The 20,445-nt window shown below is 41.4% G+C and overlaps 2 protein-coding genes across 9 annotated transcripts in view; one reads left to right on the forward strand and one right to left on the reverse strand.

Annotated features, from left to right (window-relative positions):
* Positions 1 to 5,980, reverse strand: part of Cep57l1 (centrosomal protein 57 like 1) — a 52,036-nt gene extending 46,056 nt beyond the window's left edge. For 2 of the 8 annotated variants that reach the window (XM_060373505.1, XM_060373510.1), the window contains exon 1: positions 5,566 to 5,793. In XM_060373505.1, the coding sequence (XP_060229488.1) occupies positions 5,566 to 5,688 (123 nt within the window). In that variant the 5' untranslated portion in view covers positions 5,689 to 5,793. The other 6 variants (XM_021649056.2, XM_021649055.2, XM_060373507.1 and 3 more) reach the window with 5 other exon arrangements.
* A 17-nt stretch (positions 5,981 to 5,997) lies between these two features.
* Sesn1 (sestrin 1) overlaps positions 5,998 to 20,445 on the forward strand; it is an 87,564-nt gene continuing 73,116 nt past the window's right edge. Inside the window, exon 1 of the mRNA XM_021649053.2 lies at positions 5,998 to 7,334. Within this exon, the coding sequence (XP_021504728.1) occupies positions 7,056 to 7,334 (279 nt within the window). The 5' untranslated portion in view covers positions 5,998 to 7,055. The remainder of the gene's footprint in view (positions 7,335 to 20,445) is intronic.

Consider the following 20,445-nt stretch of genomic DNA (forward strand, 5'->3'; position numbering starts at 1 on the left):
CACTAAACTTTAAAACTTGTAGGCAATAACAGAAAATCTAGTTGTTTTGGGGCATGAAAATAACATTTTAGATGCAACACTAAAGGCTATGAAAGATAAACATGTTAAGCTGGATTTCAATAAAATTTAAAACCATTTTACAAAGGTTCAGCATCAAGAACATGAAAGACGAATGAGATAAAGAGGAAAATGTTTGCAAGAACAAGCTCCCAATATACAGAATTCTTGGTTGTTTTTTTTTTTTTTTGTATTTGTTTGTTTTGTTTTTTTTCAAGACAGGGTTTCTCTGTGTTGCTCTGGCTGTTTTAGAACTCGCTCTGTAGACCAAGGTGGCTTTGAACTCACAGAGATATGCCTGCCTCTGTATCCTGAGTGCTGGGACTTAGGGTGTGCATCACCACAGCCGAGGCACAGACTCTTTAAACAACCAAACGCAGAGCAAAAGAAAAAAAAAAAAAAAAAAAAAAAAAGGAAGGGGCTTCAGACACCTTGCCAAAGACACAGGTGGAAATAAAGGCAATAAACATCCGGTGCCGTTTGGGATTGGCTGGCTGAAGGTAACCATCTTGTGAGGGCTGTGGAGCAACAGGAACTCTCATCAGCTGTGGGCGGGAATATAACAATGCAGCCACTGTGCAGCAGCTGTTTCTTACAAAGTGTAACTTAGGGTCAGCGTGTGAACCGGCCATGAGCCGAATACTTATGTCCACAAAAGCTCTCTAACCAAACACTTTACAACAGTTTTATTCTTGATTTCCATGCGTTTAAAAAGAATGAGCTCTTAAGCCAAGAGAAAGATTTACCAGGTGAACCTCCAAAGAGACCGATTTTGTCCAGCATAAGGAGGCCCCATCTGCTGGCCCCCTTGTGAGGTGACACCTGAAGTCAGGTGACGCTGAGCAAGCCAGTTTGTTTCCTTGCTCCACTCAAGCCACTTTATACAAAGTCCAGTTCTGTCACGAGCAGCCCCTTCTGGCCAGGTAATCACATCATGGGAAATGTGACTGATCACTGCATTTTCAACACATCAGCCGGTAAAGATGCATGATGCAATAAGAGTACATTTGTTTGTTCATTTGTTTCTCTTCTGATTAAGAACACTTCTCTGAGCAAGAAACAGTTGTGCTAACATCATCAAAGGAAGATGAGTCAAAGATATGATAAGGCAGTCTGGACAAAGAAAACAGAGATTCCATGTCTCTACTTACTGTCTTCGGTAAATAAATAAATAAATAAATAAATAAGGCACTCTTCACCCAAACTGATCTTATCAAGATGGCCAGTGACCTTTCAAACAACAAAACTACAGTTTAAAAACCTTAAGTTATCTGATTATTTCATGCTACAGTAAAAGCATCTTTTATTTGCCAGCTCTTTCTGAACTCTGGCTGGCTGGTTCAACTCATCTATTTTGGCTCAAACTCCTCTCCTAGCTGACTAATTCAGTCTGGCTTCTCTGTTTCTGACTATTTGTTCTTCCTGGCCTCAGACTCTGGCAATCTGTTCTAATCTTCTGGCTCCTCATTCTCTAGCTTTTTCTATCTTCATCTGTGTCTAGCTTGCTCTCTTTTCAACCTGCCAATAAAACCCTCTGGTAAAAACTGCCTCTAAATTCCACTGTTTCGTTGCACTGTCTCTCAACTCACTGATTCAACCAAACTGCCTGAACAGCAGTTTATTAGAACTCTGTCTCCTAGGTGCTGGGATAAAAGGCGTGTACCACCAAGGCTTGAACCGAAGCTTTTGTTTACCTGAAACTTGCTCTATACCAGGCTGGCCTTGAACTCAAGAGATCCGCTTCCCTCTATCTACTGGGATTAAAGGTATTGCTCTGTATTACAGCCAGAGCAGCCATGTTGCTGGATTAAAATTCTTCTGCATGTTACCATTTGGAAGGACTAAAGACTGTAGGCATGAAAGGAGAAGGAACATGATCACCATGCCAGACAGCTAGCTTGGGTAATTCACTCCCTCTCATTCTCCTGATTTCTCAGATCAGGCTAACAACTTAGTTTCAGTTTGGATATGTGGAACATTAGCATGGGTAGACATTTGCTTTTTTATTGGGGGGGGGCATAACTTATCTGGGGTAGGGGGTGGGGCAGTACAAGAGCGCAAGTCCAGTGCAATGGTTTCCTATAACCCCTATTTAAAATGTCCACAGAAAGCAGGGAGCAATGTCGCAAGTCTGTAATCCCAGCACTCTGGGAGGCAGAGGCAAAGCCAGCCTTATCTAGAAAGTGAGTCCAGACCAGTTAACACAGCCTGTCTCAAAACAAACAAATAAAAATACACAACCCCAAAAAACCCAAACCCAAAACCAACAACACACACACACAATAAAAAAAATCTCCATAGTGAAAAATGTAGTGGTTTCGTTGGACCTAGAAGAACATTTAACATAATCATTACTTCTTTTCTTTCTTCAGTTTGCTTCTAGGCCAACACATTGAGGGGTTTCCCCCTACGCTGGCTGCTCCTTCAGAATCATACTTGCATATAACTTCAAATCCATTGAACTTCAAGGAGTGTGCCTCCTTCGGTGGAAGTTAACCATTACCAAAACATTACAATGAACCCTCAAACTGTATCCACAGCTAAGTCTTCCTCATTTCTCTTCCATACCTCAAGGCAAGTGGCCAATCTACTGACCTCTTCCCTCTCCCAAATACCAACGTGCACTGCAGAGGAATTTTAATTCATAACATGGCTGTTCTGGCAAGAGAGCACATCCAAAGACTTCCTAGGTCTGTGTGATCCGGCTGAAATACAAACATGCCTTTATTTCAGGAGAGAGAAGCCAGCATATCTGAGTTCATGGCCAGCCTGGTATAGAGCAAGTTTCAGGAAAAGAAGAGCTTAGGTCCAGGCAGTGGTACATGCCTTTAATCCCAAGCTATGAAGGTAAAGATAATTTGTAGAAGGAAGCACCCATGTTTGAAAGTGATGTCTAATTGAATGGCAGAAAGAGTAAGACTTGACAGAATAGGATAAGCCCAAATCTCAGGTGAAGAGAGAGAAAAGGGAAGCTACTTAAGGAGCAAAGAGAGAAGAGGCAGTTTTACCGGGACAATAATAGAGAGAAAGGTTGTAGAGAAAGAACTCAGGTGAAGACTGGAGGAGCCAGAGAACGAGAAGCCAGGAGATTAGAGCAAATGGCTGGAGTTAGTTTGAGGCCGAGCAGAGCAATTCAGAGGCCAAGAGAAAAGCCAGTTTGAATAAGTCAGCTGGGAGAGAAGAATGAGCCAGAACAGCTGAATTGAACCAGCCAACCCAGAGCTCAGGAAAAACAAGAAAGGGTGTGTTAAGCAGTAAGTCTCAGAGGCAGACAACATTCTCGGCCTAGGTTAGACTGTAGAGAGGCTAGGAGCTTCCAGGGCGAGGTCTAGGTTAGCAGAAGGAGGAAGTAAACCTCCAAGTCAACAATTGAACCAGGAGAATAAAAGTTCTTTTTACATTGTACTCTTTTGCCATGACAAGTAGCCATTCCTTCCTTTTGACTGTTTTGTTTCCTGTGAAACAGAGTCCTGTTGCCCAGCCTGTCTTCACCTCCCTAGTTCAAGGAAGACTGATGTGCACCACTTAGTCCAATATCAAAAGCCTCATTTTCAGTTAGTTCTATAGCACAGGTTCCTGTGAGACAGTCCTTCCACATCTCCTCTGCCAATTCCTTCTGTCCCTCCTTAATCCTGAGACTCAAAAGAAGGGTCACTTAGATGATTAAGATGTTAACTGTTGGATGACTTTAGAACCCACAAGAGCTGGTGACTCCAGGAAATCCCTCCTTTCTTTAGTTCTGTTACCAATGGCGCCTGTTGTTGCATCAACTAATGCAAAGCACATAAATTAACTTGATGAAAAGTAACTGGAAAAGCCTATAAAAACCAACCAACCAAACAAACAAACAAACAAAAAACAAACCCAAAACTCCCAAACAAACAAACAACATGACCTGAGATGTTCTAGGGAATTAAGCCCATTTAGAACGAGGCACTGAAAACTCTCCGCCTCCCCCCATAACGCAGATTCTTCTTGCCCGTTGTCCGTCACCCACCCTTCCCCAATAGCAAACCCTCCACCCTGCAAGCTCATCTCTGTAACAGCTGCCCTGAGGTGGCAGGCAACCAGCACACAGGATCCACAACAATCCTCCTCAGACGGAAAGGGAATTTTTCTCCTCCACAACCAAGCACTCTTCATTCTTTCCCAATTGGTTGTCATCGCTGCACTTGCTATGGATTCTACCTTACTTATTTACTGCCTCTTCTTAGAACACAAGCTCAATGATGCCCCAGTTAGGTACTCAGCAGGCATTTGTTGGCTGAAGCCTTGATGCTATTTATTTGGTCTTCATTGATGAAGACATTCCTGACTCCCTAAGGCTGGGCTCAATGTTCCTCTAGCCAACAAAATTAAATAGTATTCAAACTGTATGTTTACACATCAGTTTTCTAATGAAAGCTAGATGAGGAGTTGTTTCTTTTTCTCTCTTGCACACATTCAAAGTTCTATTAGTTTTTATTATTCAGGGGGTTTCTTTCACGTATGAGTGTATTGTTTGCATGTGTGCCTGTGCACCAAGTGTATGCCTGAAATCTGCTGGAGTCAGAAGGGGGCATCGGGTCCTCTGGAACTGGAGTTCCGGAGGGTTGTGAGCTGCCACGTTGAGGCTGAGAATCGAACTCAGGCACTCTGTAAAAACAAGTGTTCTTAACTGCTGCACCATCGCCCTAGTCCCTGATTAATATTTTATGACTACATTTACTCTGCAAAGCAAAGGTTTAAAACCTAATCCGAGCAGCAATCTATTTAAAAAAACAAAAATAAACAAACAAAACTTCCAAAACCGGGCACGGTGGCGCCGCCTGTAATCCCAGCCGCTCTGGGAAGCAGTCAGGCAGATCTCTGTGAGTTCGAGGCCAGCCACGTCTACAAAAATGAATGCAGGACAGCCTAGGCTACACTGGATTCGAAACCAAACAAACAAAACCAAAACCAAACAAACAAAAAAACCCTTCCAAACCCGAGTTTTCTCAAGTATAAAGACTTAAAATCACCTTCGGAGAAATAACTGAATCAGAGACAATAAATTTGAGAGGTTTTTTTTATAGGATTCTTTTCAAACAGAACTTTTCAAAGCTTGCAAAACCTAAAGAACACTGGAAGTTCTTTTCAGTCTCACACAAAACGCACTTGCTTCCAAAGCTCCCCTTCGGATTCTATATGACCGCGCAAATAAAACACAAAACACATCCGTGTAAGAGCAAATGTGCAACCGTAATGTGCAGGACTTCAAATCCACCCGGCATCGGTTCTCACAGCCGAGGGCAGCAGAAGCAGCAGCTCCTTGACCTTTCAGACAATGATCTCTAAATCTTGGCCTCAGTCACCCACCGAAAGGTGTTGGGCACCTGCACTATTTCCCTTCTGGCAAGCTACCGGGAAAAGGCTCTGTGACTGAAAGGCAGCAATCCCCGATGGCTTCTGCACCAAAATTTCAGAGGGAGTGGAGAAAGGCAAAAGCATTTTCAATGAACAGGTCGCAGCCAAGCCTACCACGCTTACCAGATGGTCGTTCCCAGTTAACCCTGGCCTCCGGAACCGTTGGTTCGCGGGCAACCACAAGAAGCGCCGCGGTGGCATCTGGGAGTTGTAGTTTCTGTCGCAAACAAACCGCGTCGGTAGCATTACAACTACATTTCCCAAAAGCCCTGCCTACGGAATCTGGGGTTTGGCTGTCATAATTGTTTGGACTAATCTTCAATTCCAGCCCATTTCTACTAGGGACGCCATCGAGACCTTTATTTGATGTCTTTTTCTTACGCGGTAAACATCTCCGTGCATCTAGGCTCTTTCCAAACGTCGAGAACGGACGACGCCGCTGAAAGCGCATGCGCGCTGGCCGGAGTCGCGCATGCGCGGCAGCCGGCATGGCTTGGCGGCGCGCGGTGGACTTGGGGTCCGGAGGTACTCTGCCCGAGGGCGGGGCTGTTCCTAATGGCCGCCTTGGCGGGTCCCGTGTGCCTGGGCGGAGAGGCAGGCGTGGGGCAGGGGCGTCTCCCCGCGGCCCCGGGCGGGGACAGGGGAGGGGCTGGGGGTGAGGACCCCGTCTCCCCTCCCTGCTCCCGCCCTCTGGGCCGAGCCGCACCGACGGGGCTGGGCGAAGGGGCGGGCCCTGCGCCTCGGGGCCTGTGCTTCGGCAGCGCGGCCCGGGGCTCGAGGACTGCTGGGTCGCGGGGTGCCCTCCGGCTTGGCGGCGGTGGGCGAGGACTGAGGGCTAGGAGCAGCGGGCTACCCCGGAGGACAGGAGCCGCCGGCGGGGTCGGGGACGCTGCCCTCCGTCGCCGCTGACACAGCGGCTGGTGGACGCCCCGGTCCCCCAAGCGCCGGAGCCTCGGGCCCCAGCAAGCTAGGGGCGAGGGTCTGCTGCCAAGCCCGCCTGCACCCGCCCGCTGCCGGGCCGCTGGGAGGAGCCGAGGGGGGCGGAGACTGCTGTCGGAGGAGGGGCGGGGTGGGAACCGGCCACTGCACAGACCAAAAAAAAAAAAAAAGAAAAGAAAAAAAAAATCCCGAATGGCTGGACAGCCTTTGGCGACCCAGCACGGATTTGACAGCTCCACAACGTGAGGATATCCGCTGACCCTGTGACACAAGAGCACACTTCCCCGAGACTCCCAGTCCAGCTAACCAGCTCTGTAAGCTTGCAACTTTCCAACTTTTCTTCTTTTTGCAATCTCTGCCCTGGAGACTGCCCTTTCGTGTTGGAGAAGGTGCGAGGGTGATCCGCCTTGTGGATCGATTGGAAAGCATCTACTTAAAAAGGCACGTGTGGTTCCCAATGCCACCCAGACGCTTGTTTTCATGACGACTGGATTTCTCTGACTTTATTCTTCAGGTTTCTCGGGTTTTTTTTTTTTTTTTTGTTTGTTTGTTTGTTTTTTGTTTTTTTGTTTTGGGGTTTTTTTTGTTGCTGTTTTGTTTTGTTTAAGACAAACTTGCTTTGGGGGAATGCTGAAAGGTGTCTGAAGGCTGCAGAAGAAAAGCTCCCGATTGTCATGGCTGAAGGAGAGAATGAAGTGAGATGGGATGGACTGTGCAGTAGAGATTCGACTACTAGAGAGACAGCGCTGGAAAACATTAGGCAGATCGTTCTAAGAAAAACCGAATACCTTTGTTCAGTGAAAGAGACGCTTTATCGACCTTCAGATGGGCTTTCAAGTGCTGTTTCTTTGGATGCCATGAATAAACTTCTTGCTCATCTCCTTATGCTCTCCAAGAGGTGTCCCTTTAAAGATGTCAGAGAGAGAAGTGGGTTCATTCTGAAGAGCGTCGAGGTAAGAGCAATATTAGAATAACTGACTTGCAGTTATTCACGTCGCCTTTGCTTCCAAAGGGTAACGGGTTATTGTGTGAGCTCTTAATATGACTTCGCGAGGCATTGGAGAGCTCGTTTGAATGTTGGGACCAAACTGAGCAGTGTAAACTAAAAACGGTTTTCAAAAACTGATGAACAAAAATTGTTTTTATGGTGTTTAAGGCAGAAACAGCATTACTGGCGGAAAATAATATATATGAAAGGTGTAGTTAATTACAAGTCCTTGCATTTCTTTTGGTTTGTTGCCAGGCGTACCCAGTGCACTTTGCGCATTGTTAAGGTGTTGTGTGTGGAAAGTTTCACATTGGCAACCTCTAAAATGAGAAATTATATTAAATGTTTCATACTTGTTCAAGGTAAATTGGGGCACAGTTTTCTCTGGCTCTTAACAACAAAGGCAGGATTCCATTTTCTAAATGCATCCTAATACAGAAAAATAATTTTCTATTATTTAGAAAATAATAATAATAATAAACAGCCTGAGTCATAAAGAAGGTAACATGTTCAGGTTGAAAAATTGGGCCCAGAGTTAGCATTTAGTAGCATATTCACAATGACCACAAAAGGTCAAGGCAGGGATAATACGGCCAGGAGTTCGAGACCAGTCTGGCTACCTCCTGAGTACTAAGTCTGTACATGGCTACATGGCAAGACCCTGCCTGAAACAAAAAAGAAAGAAAGAATTGGATCAAGGTAAGGCATTTGGTAGAAATGCTTTGCTGTTCACTTATTTTCTGTGTTCCCTAACTTGTTTCTCTTCCCCTTAAATTGGGAGTGCAGTAAGGTTTAAAATGCTATTTTTTTCTACAGTTACTTTTCTGACAGTTTTCTATAGAAGCTTAAGTAAAAGAAAAACAATCACCTGTAAAAATGATGATTTAAAATTTTTTATTACTTTTATTTTATGTGAGTTGGTGTTTTGCTTGCATGTATGTCCATGTGAGAGTGTCAGATCTTGGCGTTACATGACAGTGAGCTGTCATGTGGGGCCTCTGGAAGAGCCCTTAACCGCTGTGCCTTCTCTCCAGCCCAGTAAAATGGTGAGCTTAAAAAGCTAAGATCTTGAAACAGTTCTTACAAACACTTGAGAATCAATCATTATAATTCATTTTACAGGAAGGAATTAACTTTCAATATATGTACATTCTGTCCCTTAGGAATAAGAAACTATTTCTTTTAGACTTCTTATAGCCACTATACTAATTAAAAAAAATAATGGAGTCATCATTATGCACATAAAATACTATGTGATTTGTATAGAACTACATGATCCATAAGTTTTTAAGTTTTTCATCAAGTGTTTGGGGTTTTTTTCCCTTCCACTTGTAACTACTTTGGTCTCTTCTTGGCTTTTCATCTCACTGCTTATTTATATTTGAGTGGGAAACTAGATTATGACTTTTGTTAAGACTTATATTGAAAATAGAAGTATTCAGGCTCTGAGGAGTACTGTATCAAAGAATTGCAGCATAAGTGGTAAGTAAATGCACTAGAGTCAGACCTAGGTTCAGTTGCTTCCTTATTAATGAACTGCAGTAACCCTGGACAAATTCCTTGGCTTTCCTTGTATTTGATTTTCACATCTATAAAATAGGGTAAGAATACAGCTTCTGTGGAAATGGCATACAAAGTGCTCTCATATTCATTGAATGCACCTTTCACAAGTACAATATATAGACTATGTAAAAAATATCTCAAGCCTATTTTGTTCTGCAGAATGATTCACTCTTCTGTACTGTAGTGGCTTCCTGTCGACATATTTCTTTCTCAGTTCTGCATCGGTTATACTTTATTGTTGCCATTATCATAAGAGCCTCTTGATTTATATTGTTCTGTAATCTCGTGTTGATATGTCTGTTTTTCCCAGAAGGACTCTTAAGTTCTCAAGAGTATTGGCTGGGACCTGGAAGCTACTAAATAAATATCCAATGGATAAACAAATTTATTTGCCTTCTTGCTGTCTCACATCAGTTTGCATAGATAAAGTTTCCATCTTACGGAGTTTCTCCCCTACAGCAGTCATTCATGCTCTCACTTGAACAGCAAATAGTGAATGCCATAGCAAGGTGATAAGAATTTGGATATTCTGTGAAAGGTAGAAAGGTCATAAAGGAGTACACAGACATTTAATTTTATATAGTTTAGTAAGGGGAGAGTTCCCTGAGGCAGACACCCTTAAAGACAGATTTAATATCCATTCATTCATTCATTCATTCATTCATTCATTCATTCATTTTGAGACAGGGTCTTCAGACTCAGCCTGCCAGGTGCTACTATTACATACACCAGCCTATTTTTCTTAAGAGTAATTATTATCTATACAGTGAGATTGTTGTAGGGGTCCAGACATAGAAAATAGCTTGTATGAAGGCCTCATGGCAAAAGCAAGTAACTGAGTTCTGAGACTTGATAGTGATTCAGGATGGTTAAAGTTCACAGTTTGAGGGGAGTGTGAAATTTAAGAGCATATGCTCAGAAGGTAGGCAGATCTGATTGTGATACTCTATTATCTGTACACTTATGAATAAATTCCATATTGCTTTTGACTCAGTTTCCCTATCTGCAAAACAGGGAGGACGCTAATAGTAGTTGCCTTACAGTGCTGCTGTGAGAATAAAATGAATTAATTCCGGCAAAGCGTGCTACCGAGCCTAGCACCTAAGAAGTACACTGTAGTGGTAGACATCTTTGTTGTTACCAGGCAGGGTCCAGGTCTCCCAGGAACTGTAGGCAACTTTAAGGAATGTAGGCATTATCCCAGGACAGTGGGAAGCCACTGAAGCTTTGAACAAGACAGTAACATAGTTGATAATGTTACAGGGTCATTCTGGAAGCAAGATGGCAAATGCATTTCCAGGAGTGGATGTTTCCTATCAGTTCCAAGTGGTAGAAGAGGAAAGAAGCAGATGAATTTGAGAGATAACAAGGAGTTAGAATCCACAGGCTACGATGTTTAACTAAATTTAGGAAACGAAGGGAATAAAACAAAATTGTGACTTGAGTTACTTAGTGAATAACGTGATCATTCCTGAGGAAGAAGACCGGCAGGTCTGTTCAGGAGAAAATCAGTTCTTTGTACGTACTGAGTGAGGTTAAGCTTTCTCTGAGGCATCCAAGAGGAAGCTACCCCCTGATGGATTTGTGTCTCTGCTCCTACTGGTGTCCCTCTCTTTAACTTCTCCGGACTTAACCCACCCTTCACCTTTCTGTCCACCTATATAGCTGCAGCGCCATTTATCTACCCAGCAGATAGGACCACATTACCTCCCTGTCTAAAGCCTGTTATCACAGAATACAGCCTTAACATGTCTAACTTCCACCTCATGCCTTACTGCCCACCTCATTGTTCACACTGTGCTATCAGTCTCATGTGGAAAGTGAGTAGAAATTCGAATTAGTGCTCCGTGGTGCTTTCTGTTAGTCATTGGTAACATGTGGAATTCCTGCAGCTGCTTCTGAAGGCCTTTAACTGCTTTGATCAACGCAGAGGACTAGCAAGGGAGAAGGGCGGCTTCAATTCCAAATGACCACTACATCTACAAAATTAGCATATTGGTAGACAACATCTTTTTATCATCTGTACTTGATTGGAGGAGCAGGGAAAAGTTTCTCCTGCTTCTCAGCAGGTTCCTTTTCTCATTTTTAATGAATTTAAAATAAATTCCAGTACACCTCTTTGCTACTGGATTCTCTAAACAAAGGAACAGAGAATCAACTCAGGCCCACTTACTAGTACAAGTCACTACTGAGCTGTAGCCCTAAAGTCTGTAAATAAAATTGAGGTAAAAAAAAAAAATAAGTGCATATTTGAGCAAAGATTACAAAAAGAAAAAGTACATAAACTTGTTAGTATTTAGTGCTGAAGATAATTTGGCTCAAGGTTGTTGGTTTATATTAGGTAATTAAATACTTTGTCAGTGAGGTGGGGAGGATTTCATTTGCTGACGTTGAGAGTTATCTCCCAGGGAGAAGTGAAGCCTGGAGCCTTGCATGTGACGCTCTTTCATGCTTGTCAGAGCATTTCTCATTGCTATCTGAGTAACACATAGCATAAGTATGTTGAAGATACACACACAAACGCTATGTTTTTTTATTGATATTTAATTTCTCATAAATACAATCCCACAACAGTTACCTGTTATACAATTAATTTTAGTTAATTGATTTGTTAGCTTAGCCACATTGCCATTCTTACCTTCCATCTGCAGTCACAACCTGCCAATGTCTGTCTCTGAGAAGCAAGGCTTTTCCCCTTGGAGACTCTCCCTCGGTTTCCCTTGACCAGAGTGGCCACATGTTCCTTTCTAAGGCAGTCATTGGCAAGGAAGTCGGGCATTTTCACTTTAGTTTGAGTTAATAGGCATTCAGGCTGTAAGGACCAGGAGACACCCTCCCGTCACTGAACAGTGGCTAGGATGGTGAAAAAGAAAGGAGACGGAAGGCAGCCATGTCCAGTTAGTGCAGTTAACTAACTGGACTAACTACAAGTGCAGTTAACTTGCTGCACTTGTACAAGACTAGATAATGTATCAGTTGGTCTGTTTATAATTTGGATTTCATTAGACTAGAAGTATATTTAACTCATTCATTATGGGAGCTATAACATATAATAATAAACCAGAGTAGGAATGTTCTAGAAGCAGATTTGGTCTTGTTTGGTTGGTTGGTTTTGTTTTGATTTTGTTCGTTTGTTTTGAGACAGAGTTTCTCAGTGTAGACCTGGCTATCCTGGAACTTCCTCTGTAAATCAGGCTGGCCTTGAATTTAGAGAGCCACCTGCTGGGATTAAAGGTGTGCTCTACTACGCTCAGCAGATTTGGTCTTTTAAAATAAGTTTTGCTTTGATTGCTTTGTTACTGCCCCATACTCAAAATCAAAATTTTAAGTTAGTACATATCAAACGCGCAGCCCTCACTCTTGGTCCTCTTTCAGTGTTTGCAAGAAGCCTCTCCCTTGCACACGCACAGTTTTATTATTACCTCCTTTGTCTTACACTAAGAATCAGTCTCTTTCCCCCCAGAAGGTTCTGTGCTTGACTTCTCTATTCATTGCTTTCTTTCATTTCTATCCTTAAGCACTTTCTATCCTTATGAGGAAAATACTATTTACTTTCAAGCTTCTGAGTTCTCTTGGATAGAACCACATGGGTCCTCCCTCCCCTCAATGGTTTGAGGCCAAATAAAGAACTTAAAACAAAAACAACTTGATATTGCTGTGAATCCCATGGTGTCCTTGAACGCTTGGAGTTCAGGCTCCTGATCACTGGAATGCTGAAATGAGAGGTGTGTGCCACCATGCCCAACTAGATGGAACTAGCTTGCTTGCTGCCTGCCTTCCTCCCTCCCTTTCTCCTTCCCTCCCTCCTTTCCCTCCTCCCTCCCTTCTTTTCTTCCATTCCTCCTTCCTTCCATTGGTTCTGTTGATAAACCCTTGCACATGTTATACCAGTGAGCCACATTATCAGCCCCTGATCTTTTTTCCTCTGGCTTACAGGATGAAACCTCATGTCCCCTTTCAAAATATAAGTACACTCTGTGCTCTTTCTTTGTTGTGTATCTTCTGAAAGGTTAAAATGAAGAGCATACATTTTTAAAAGCTCTCAAATTTTATATATTTCATATATTTTATTTTGTCACTGCTTCAAATGGTCCCTACCATGGAAAACACTTTTAAAATATTATCATAAATGCTTGTTTTGTTTATAAACAGAATGTGCTGCTTTGTGCAAAGACAGGATGTTAAACAGTTGAGTGTTAAATTTCATTTTAAGGCCATGGGTTATTCATGACATCATGGAAGATTCTTTGAAACAGTTCAACTTAATTAGAATCTTTTCTCCTTACTAACACTTTTGCCCTAATATACTGGTGTGTGCAGATGGTTCATGATGTAAAGAATTATGAAATAGGTATGCCATATTCTTTAATTTACCATACGTTTATTTTCCTTTTGATAAGCCATAAGAAATTTGCAAAATTGTTCTTACTACTTGAATGTTATAAATTAATAATTAACAGCACAAGAATTTGTCCATTCTCTTATATTGTGATGTTCTTCATGACTATATTCTTTAAAAAAATAGATTACTAAGAAATATAAAATACTTTGGAAAGATTAGATACTTTAGTTTTACATTTTATTTAAATTTTACCTTATTTTAAAGCATATTTCATTCATCAGATTTATTTGTTTTATATTATATGTATGAATGCTTTGCCTGTATGTATATGCATTTACGTGTGTATGGCATGTGTGATTGGTGCCCACGGAGGTCAGAGGAGGATGTCAGATGCCTTGGAACTGAAGTTAGAGATGGTGGTCAGCCACCATGTGCAAGAGCTGTTAACTGCTGAGCCATCTCTCTAGTCCATAAATGTTACCTTATTTGTAAGTTAAGCTAAAGAAGGTCTTCCTAGAATTACAAATTATTAAATTTTTTTAAAGACAAGTTCTTCTCCCCCTTTCTCCTGTAATCCAACCTGGGGTCTGGAAGGTGCTCCGCAAGTGCTCAGCACTGGCTGGCACTCCTCCCTAAGTGTTTACCGTGCTCCAAGGAAAAGTTTACTTCTTTACTGTGGGGGAGGCGCCATGCTGCACATGGGGTCACAGGTCTGCTTGTGTGGCTGGCTTCCCTCCCTGAGGGCTCTGGAGTTGAAACTGAGTTTGTCAAGTTGTGTGCCAGCATGCCACACAAAATGGTATGACTTTACCTTTTATTTTCATATATTAATTATACACAGGGTTTATGCCATTTTCCTGCATGTACATAATATATTTCAACCATATTCACCCTTTTACCATCTCTTGTCCTCCTCCCCCTCCTCTTTCCAACCAGCTCCCCTTTATTTTCATGTCTCTGTGTATGTATGTGTCTGAGTCTGTGACTTACTGAGTTTCATTGGGATTAAGAAACAAAAGTTTAGAATAATAAATCTTATGACATATAGTACCTAACTCAACTTTAAATATTATTCATTTAATAAATATAAACTCATTTAGTGAGCAGTATTCATTTACTATTTTCACTTAAAAATGTTTACACTGACAAGCTGAAAGATATTTATCCTTTAAAAATGATTGACCACGTGGCTAGGATAATTTGATAATTCTCTGTGTAATGACTAGTAGTCTTATTCGAATCTTAGTTTACAGAAAGTGCACATTTACTATGATGATAGTTTGGCATCTGACAAGCATTGCATGCACACTTGTCTCTTCATTTTGCATGATTTCATTTTCCAGCACATTGGCAGGTGTTCACTGTCTATAATTATAACTGAGTCATTTTTCAAATGCTATTCATAGCCTAAACACGGTGAAAAATTCTTCCGATCATGTGATAAAGACCAAGCCTTCCAAAATAGTAGTAGAGTGATATCTTCAGTGTTAATGAAGGACATGTTTAAGAGAAGTCTTTTAGAACTCAGAGAGACAGGCTGTCCTGAATAAAATCTCTAAAAGTCATCAATTCTCAGGGTTTTCATAGTGATTAGATGTCAAGTAAAAATGTTTTTTTTTTTTTTGATCTAACAAGAAAGATGCATCAGCAGATGAATTATTAAAATGTAGCATCTATCTTTTGTTTGGTTAATGACAAAAGTTCTGAGCATGAAAAACTAATTGAAATTTTATTGAGACAGGATAGATTTTGCTATTGAACCTATTGCAATATTTTTATCTCATTCATTCAAAATTTATTGTCTGCCTAATACATACGAAACACTATGTTGACAGTTCAGGTTTTGAGACAGAGTTTCACAGTGTAGCCTTACCTGGCCTGGAGTTGGCTGCATGGACCAGGCTGAAGTTCACACAGATCCTTACATCTTGGCCTCCAGAGAGACAGTGCTAGGATTGGAGGCATATGCCATCATGTCTGTTTATGCACGTTTTGATGGAGGAAGGAAAAGGCATAGGTTTTGCTTTTTTAAAATCAGCCTCTACTTAAAACAAAACCACAACCTTATATTTTTCTTATTTCTCTGTTATTTTTAATTTCTAGGTATCCTCCTAAATACCCATAGTTTGACGTTGAGTCTTGAAGGCTAAACTATTGTTTCAGAATGACTTATAGATCACATTGACTTTCTTCAGCCATATGCTTACAAGTTAGCCACTGCAGCCTCAGTTTCTTCATCTAAGAATTGACATTTTATTATTTACCTTGTGATGCAATTAGAAAAATTAAAGGCGAAGGCACCAAGGCACATGGGACCCTTCATCATGTTGCGGTACCTGCAGTAGCAGGTTTGGGACAGAGTTAAATGAGGTGAGTACAAGGACTGGGAAGCCTCAGGGGGCTCAGGGTGCTGAGAATAAGTGACAGTTGAGTGCTCAGCCCTCAGACAGTTATACCACCTCTCTAAGGCTCAGAGAACATCTTGGAGAAGGTGAAAGAATGGAAGAGCTGGAAGACGAGAGGACCCCATCATCTGACAGCCATAGAAATCAACTCAGCATTTTGGAGTTGCATGAAGCTTGCCTTTCAACAGCCAGTCATGGGAGAAACTAGGGGACCTGCTGAACTCTTTGCTACTCTTTGCTACTGGCTTCAGGAATGGGCAGACTCAGTTTTTGTATAATTGATTTCCATGGATCCCTCATGATCTCCACATGTGTCAACGCTCTTAATGGCTTTTTAAACATTAAATTCTGTGTTCATACATAGCAGGCCTGAGGCCAATGTCATGCTGTCCTGCATTGTTTCTGGCCCAAGATAAGCGTTAGACTTTGTCCAGAACTGATAGCAAATCCCTAGTGTAGCATCCACCCCTCCCTGTATTCAGTATCATTCTGGAAGGCCATCATGGCACTAGCATTAAGGGTGGCAGTCAGCTGAATGTGTCATCCAGGTGACCAGGTGCTCACTGAGAAATATGTACCCAAAGCCCATGCTTGAAGGCCTGGGAACAGCACTAAAGGATCACTGTTAAGACCATAGGCTGTAGAGTTAGCCACACCTTGGTCAAAGTTCTAAGTTTCTTAAACCTCTCCTCTCAGTGGTGAGGCCTGTGTGGTGCTATAATGAGTTTTAACTCTTAGTATTCTGTTTTGCCTTTTCTTTCTGGGGAAGGCCATGGGAAGCTGTCCCTCTGACACAGCATGCCCTTAGGTTCCCTAAATCCCTACAAAAAGAAAGTTTTGTTTGTTTGCCTTTATTTTTTTTCCTACTTTGTAGGTTCTCTGCCTAGGGGAAGTAGTATTTCTAGAAACTGTAATTAAAGATTTTTAAAATATTGTTTTAATTCTCTGGGAACTAGAATCCTCTCAGATCATATTATCTGTTATTTCACTTATAAACATTTTGCTTTGAGCTATATCTTCAGGGACACACAGTATAAAACAGCTAATGAGTAAGCAGATGAATCCTCTTGCCTACTGCTCAAAGACAGTATTGCTACAGGTGCTATGCACCTCATGAGACTACTGAGGAAAGCAAACCTGCCCTATGGGTCCCTACTCTGCATGCTCCAGTGGGAGTCCTCCATATAGTCTTTCATTCTTGCCACACAATTAGCTCAGCCTAGACAGGTTGACATAATTTAGAACAAAGCGCATAAGCAAAGGTTACATTACCAAAAAGATCCCGCAAAAGACGGAAGGGGATTGAAGAGGTTCTGTACCCGCCCTCTCCTAGTGTGTGGTGTTTTCTGAGCTCCCATGGCTGTCCTCTCTGTCATCCTCACAGGCAGAGGTGCCAGTTGGTTCTCCCCTGTTTACTTCAAATGTGCGTAGAGTTGGAACCCAGATAACGTAAATTGTTTTCTACATTATGCATATTTTTTGAATAGAGAGAAAAAAGGGGAGTATTCTGCTTGCCAAGCCTGGTTTTTACTCCTTTTCACTTAGTTACAGAGTCATGAGTCAGTCTTCACAACATCGTATGGTTATACCCATCATATGGGTATAATGCATTTTTTTTTGTATTAAAATGTCCAGATAGATTAAGATGTCTTGGCCAAGACATCATAGCTAGTTAAGGAGGAGCTAAGTTTCAGAGCAGGTCATTAGACTCTTCACCATTATACAACATGACCTGAATAAAGATTTAATAAAGTAGCCAGGCATGTTGGTGCACGCCTTTAATCTCACCACTCTGGGATGCAGAGGCAGGAGGATCTCTGTGAATTTGAGGCCAGCCTGGCCTACAAAGGAAGTCCAGAACAGCCAAGGCTACACAGAGAAACCCTGTCTCTAAACAAAAACAAACAAAAAATATTTAATAAAATATTGGCAGTCAGTATATATTACTAAATTATTTTGCCTTAAATGTAAAATCAGATTTTTACTTGAACTCTAAGCCATCTTGAAATTGCATTTGAACCCTGGTGAGCCTTCATGCTCTACTGTGGTATTTAACTTTCATTACATTGTCATTACAAATTTCCACTGGTTGCCTGGAGTCACTGATGCTAGAAAAAGGACATGTAAAAAGGCTTTCTCTTTATGTTAAAAGACTCTAAGTCAGACAGCCCCTTCAATGCGCTGCCTAAAAGAAAAGTTGGTATATTTCCATGAGTAATGGACCAAAGATTAGCTTTGAATGTTAGAAGAGCATTCTCCTCAGTCGTTGATGTTGCCATGACAGTGCTGGCAGTGTGAGTGTTGCAGTAACTCCTTGCAGTGATCTTATTTTAGACCCTAACGTTCCTAAGTGCTGAAAGTCCCCTTCCCGCCCCACCAGAACTCTAGTGGAAAAGTACTGGTTTTATAACTGGCTTCGAGCTTTGTGGCTGAAAGGCTGTACAATTGTGGGTTTAAAAAAAGAGCGTAGGAGTGTTGAGTATTTTTCCTGTGGATTATGAATGTTTGAAATCTACCAAAATATGGTATTACATTACAAGTCAGACAGCAAGCTGTTTACCACACAAGAAAAGGGGCCTCGATTGTCTTTTGAGAAATGAGACCAAGGTTGTATAGCTCCACTGAGCTCACAGAGAGTCATTTTTCCATTTGGTTGTCTCCCATGCATACTCCAAAGTCTTTGGATTCCCTCTTTTAGTTATTTTGGAAAAGTTGTCATTAGAACCATAAAGGAGTGTGTTTAAGCAATATAGAAAAAGTATCTTTTTTTATGATTCCAGTATCCAGTATTTACCAGTTTAAACTGCTACATTTCACTGTACTAATTTCTTACATTGTAAATTCACTAAATTATTAGTGAGTGATTTTAAGACCTTATCTGATTGGCTACCTGAGCTAACATTTGAGTTTTTTTTTGTTTTTTGTTTTTTTTTCCTGAGACAGTCTCATATAATCTGTCCATCCTCCCCCCAAATTACTTGTATTACTGAGAATGGCTTTAAATTCTTGATCCTCCTGCCTCTCCCTCCAAATGCTGATATTACAAATCTACCACCATACCCAGCCTAATGTCATTATTAAAGCCTTGAAAAACTTTTTTGTGTATGTATTATAAACAGATTTTAAATATTTTACTGATATCTAAAAATTACGACTCCTACTATATTTGTACACATGAGCACAAAATAATTTCGAACTCATAAATGCCATTTTACTAACTTTCCATACCACTTATTAGGTCAGAGTTTTGATATCTATGGCATATGCACTGAAAATCCATTCCAGCATGATAGAGTAATGGTGTTGGTAGAGGACCATGTCAAAAACATGTCTCTAAGCACTGTGCTATATACTTTAATAACGGCAACTATCAACAACTGATTACATTTATTTTGTTTCTAAATACAGTTTTTCCTCCATGTCCATTGGTTCCATACCAGCATGTTTAACTGCCTGGCTATGAACAGTATTTGCAGCAGGGGCTGTGGCTCAGTTGGGAGCATGTTTACCTGACATGCATGGCATCATGCTGTGGAAGGTGAAGGAAGAACAGAAGTTAGGGGTCATCCTCAGCTAATGGTGACTTGAAGCCAGGCCTCATGAGACCCTGTTTCAAAAACAAGAAACAATGTTGGCAATCTATCTGTAGCGAACATGTACGCTTTTGTTGTCTCCTAAACAATATGGTGTAACTACCACTTACATGGTACAAGCATTATGCGCCATGTAGACATGATCTAAAGTGTGGAAGGCCGTCGTTTATCACCGTGGATATGGAAATTTAAACTTATCCCACACAGCTGTATCAAGTCTTACAGTGTCAATGGCAGGCTAGCCATTTTGTTTCCTTTACCAGTTTAACTTAGAAGACTAATTTTCTAGGCAAAACTTGTCTCCAAACTAGAATTTTATTTGCCCTATAGGTACCAAGAAATGAATTATTATCAAACATATTTTTATTATTTCCTTAGTAGTGACTATTCAGATAAAGAGGTGCCTAAGCTGGCTGTGGTGGTGCAGGAAAGAAGAAAATACAGTTGCTAATTCCAGCCTGTGTTAGTCCTTGATAGCTTCTTTGAGTTTTAGAAATTAAGGAGTAGTCCTCTATCACCCCCACCCCCTGGCAGGTCGGCCTGGCCAGCCACAGATGAAGAGGATGCAGCCAGTCCTGATGAGACCTGATAGGCTGAGGTCAGTTGTTGGGGGAGGAGGGCTCCCCCTTTTGGAAGACTAAGGGAGGGGGATGAGGGAAGAGGGAGGGATCAGATGTAAAGCAAATAATTTTTTTAAAATTTAAGGAATAGTAACATGGAAAGATTCAAATGTTGGGTAAGTAATAATCCTCCATTTTCTTTAAAAAGTTTTAAAAATGAATCTATTTGATGTGTGTATATGCATGTGCTCTCATGCCATTGCACATATGTGGACGTCAGAAGACAACCTATGTGAACCAGCTCTCTACATCCTATGGGTCCCGGAGGCCAAGTGCAGGCTGGCAGGCCTGGCAGCAGGAGCTCATACCTCCTGAACTGCGCTCGCTTTCAATGGAATATTCATGTTTACTGACTGTAGTAACTAAATTGTGGTTCTTTCAACAAAGTACTTATTTTCTTCTTTGAAAAAAGTTCTTTTAATAAACTTAATAAAGTACTTATATATACATATACATAAACATATATATATGTATATTTAAATAGGATAAATTAGGAAATGTGTAGGAACCAACATATAAGCCATAGTTTTGTTTGGGGTGGGTGGCTACTGAT

This window comes from Meriones unguiculatus, chromosome 20 (genome assembly GCF_030254825.1).
Source record: "Meriones unguiculatus strain TT.TT164.6M chromosome 20, Bangor_MerUng_6.1, whole genome shotgun sequence".
Lineage (NCBI taxonomy): Eukaryota > Metazoa > Chordata > Mammalia > Rodentia > Muridae > Meriones > Meriones unguiculatus.